Consider the following 994-nt stretch of genomic DNA (forward strand, 5'->3'; position numbering starts at 1 on the left):
CCCCGCCCAATGGCAAATAAAAACTGGAAAAGAATCAGAAGAGAACAAATGAATGTGTCCAGTGCTAACCCATTAAAAAATTATTCACTAGTAGCTTTATTATTTGGACAGTTCACTTTCTTTTCACCAACTAGTTTAGTTATGAGAAATATATGATTTTTTTTAAAGAAAGTAAACCAGAGACTAGCCACATTACTTGACAGTTCTGCAATTTATTCTTTCTTTGACTGTCCAATTTAGTTAAGAAATGGATGAAAGCAGTCTACAGAAAACAAACCAGTAAGAAGTTTAGAAGCCCGGATAACGGATGCTCCAACTCCTAGTGTCGAAGGATCATACGCAACCAATGCAAAGTTGTGAAAAGGATGCAGAAAAATAACCTGAAAGCCAAAAAGTGGAAGCTACTATTTAATGGAAATTATGTATACCTTCAAATTACAATTAGGAAAGGGGGGATAAGCTCATACCTCTCCAGGTATTTCAATGGGATATGCAGCAAAAGAAACCATTATATCAGAGATAGATACAGCAACTGTATTCCTATCAACAGCAATCAGACCAAGAGAGTCAGAATGATGTATTACCACACCAGCTCCAGTGAAATGTTTAGCATGCACTCCATCAATCATGCATATTGGTGGCACGCACACCTATATATAGAAAAGTAGAAAATTAGAGATATACGAGTGAGGTGGTTTTCAACAAGAAACACAAAAGCTACAGCTCAAAACTAAAAGTGCATGGTACATTGTACTATAATGCACACAACTGTTAGTCACCCCGCTCCCTCCCGCTCCCTCCCGCTAGGGTTCCGCCGCCGCCGCCGGCGGCGCCCTAGCCCCCTCCCGCCGCCGCCGGCCGCCGGCTCGCGCGCCCCGGCCCTCCCCGCCCCCCCTTTTCCCCCTCCCCATCCTGTTCCCGCCCCTGCGCCGCCTCCCCGGGAGGTGGCCGGGGCGGCGCACCCCTCCTCTTCCCTCGGCCACCACCCCGTGCG

General features: G+C 46.5%; 1 protein-coding gene across 1 annotated transcript in view; it reads right to left on the reverse strand.

Moving 5' to 3' along the window:
* The window catches only part of LOC119321041 (protease Do-like 7), a 25,244-nt gene that overhangs the window by 11,462 nt on the left and 12,788 nt on the right, over window positions 1-994 (reverse strand). The window contains exons 16-17 of the mRNA XM_037594892.1: window positions 468-650; window positions 278-380 (exon numbers count right to left, since the gene is read on the reverse strand). Coding sequence (XP_037450789.1) covers window positions 278-380; window positions 468-650 — 286 coding nt within the window. The remainder of the gene's footprint in view (window positions 1-277; window positions 381-467; window positions 651-994) is intronic.

Source organism: Triticum dicoccoides, chromosome 6B (assembly GCF_002162155.2).
Source record: "Triticum dicoccoides isolate Atlit2015 ecotype Zavitan chromosome 6B, WEW_v2.0, whole genome shotgun sequence".
NCBI classification, from domain to species: Eukaryota; Viridiplantae; Streptophyta; class Magnoliopsida; order Poales; family Poaceae; genus Triticum; species Triticum dicoccoides.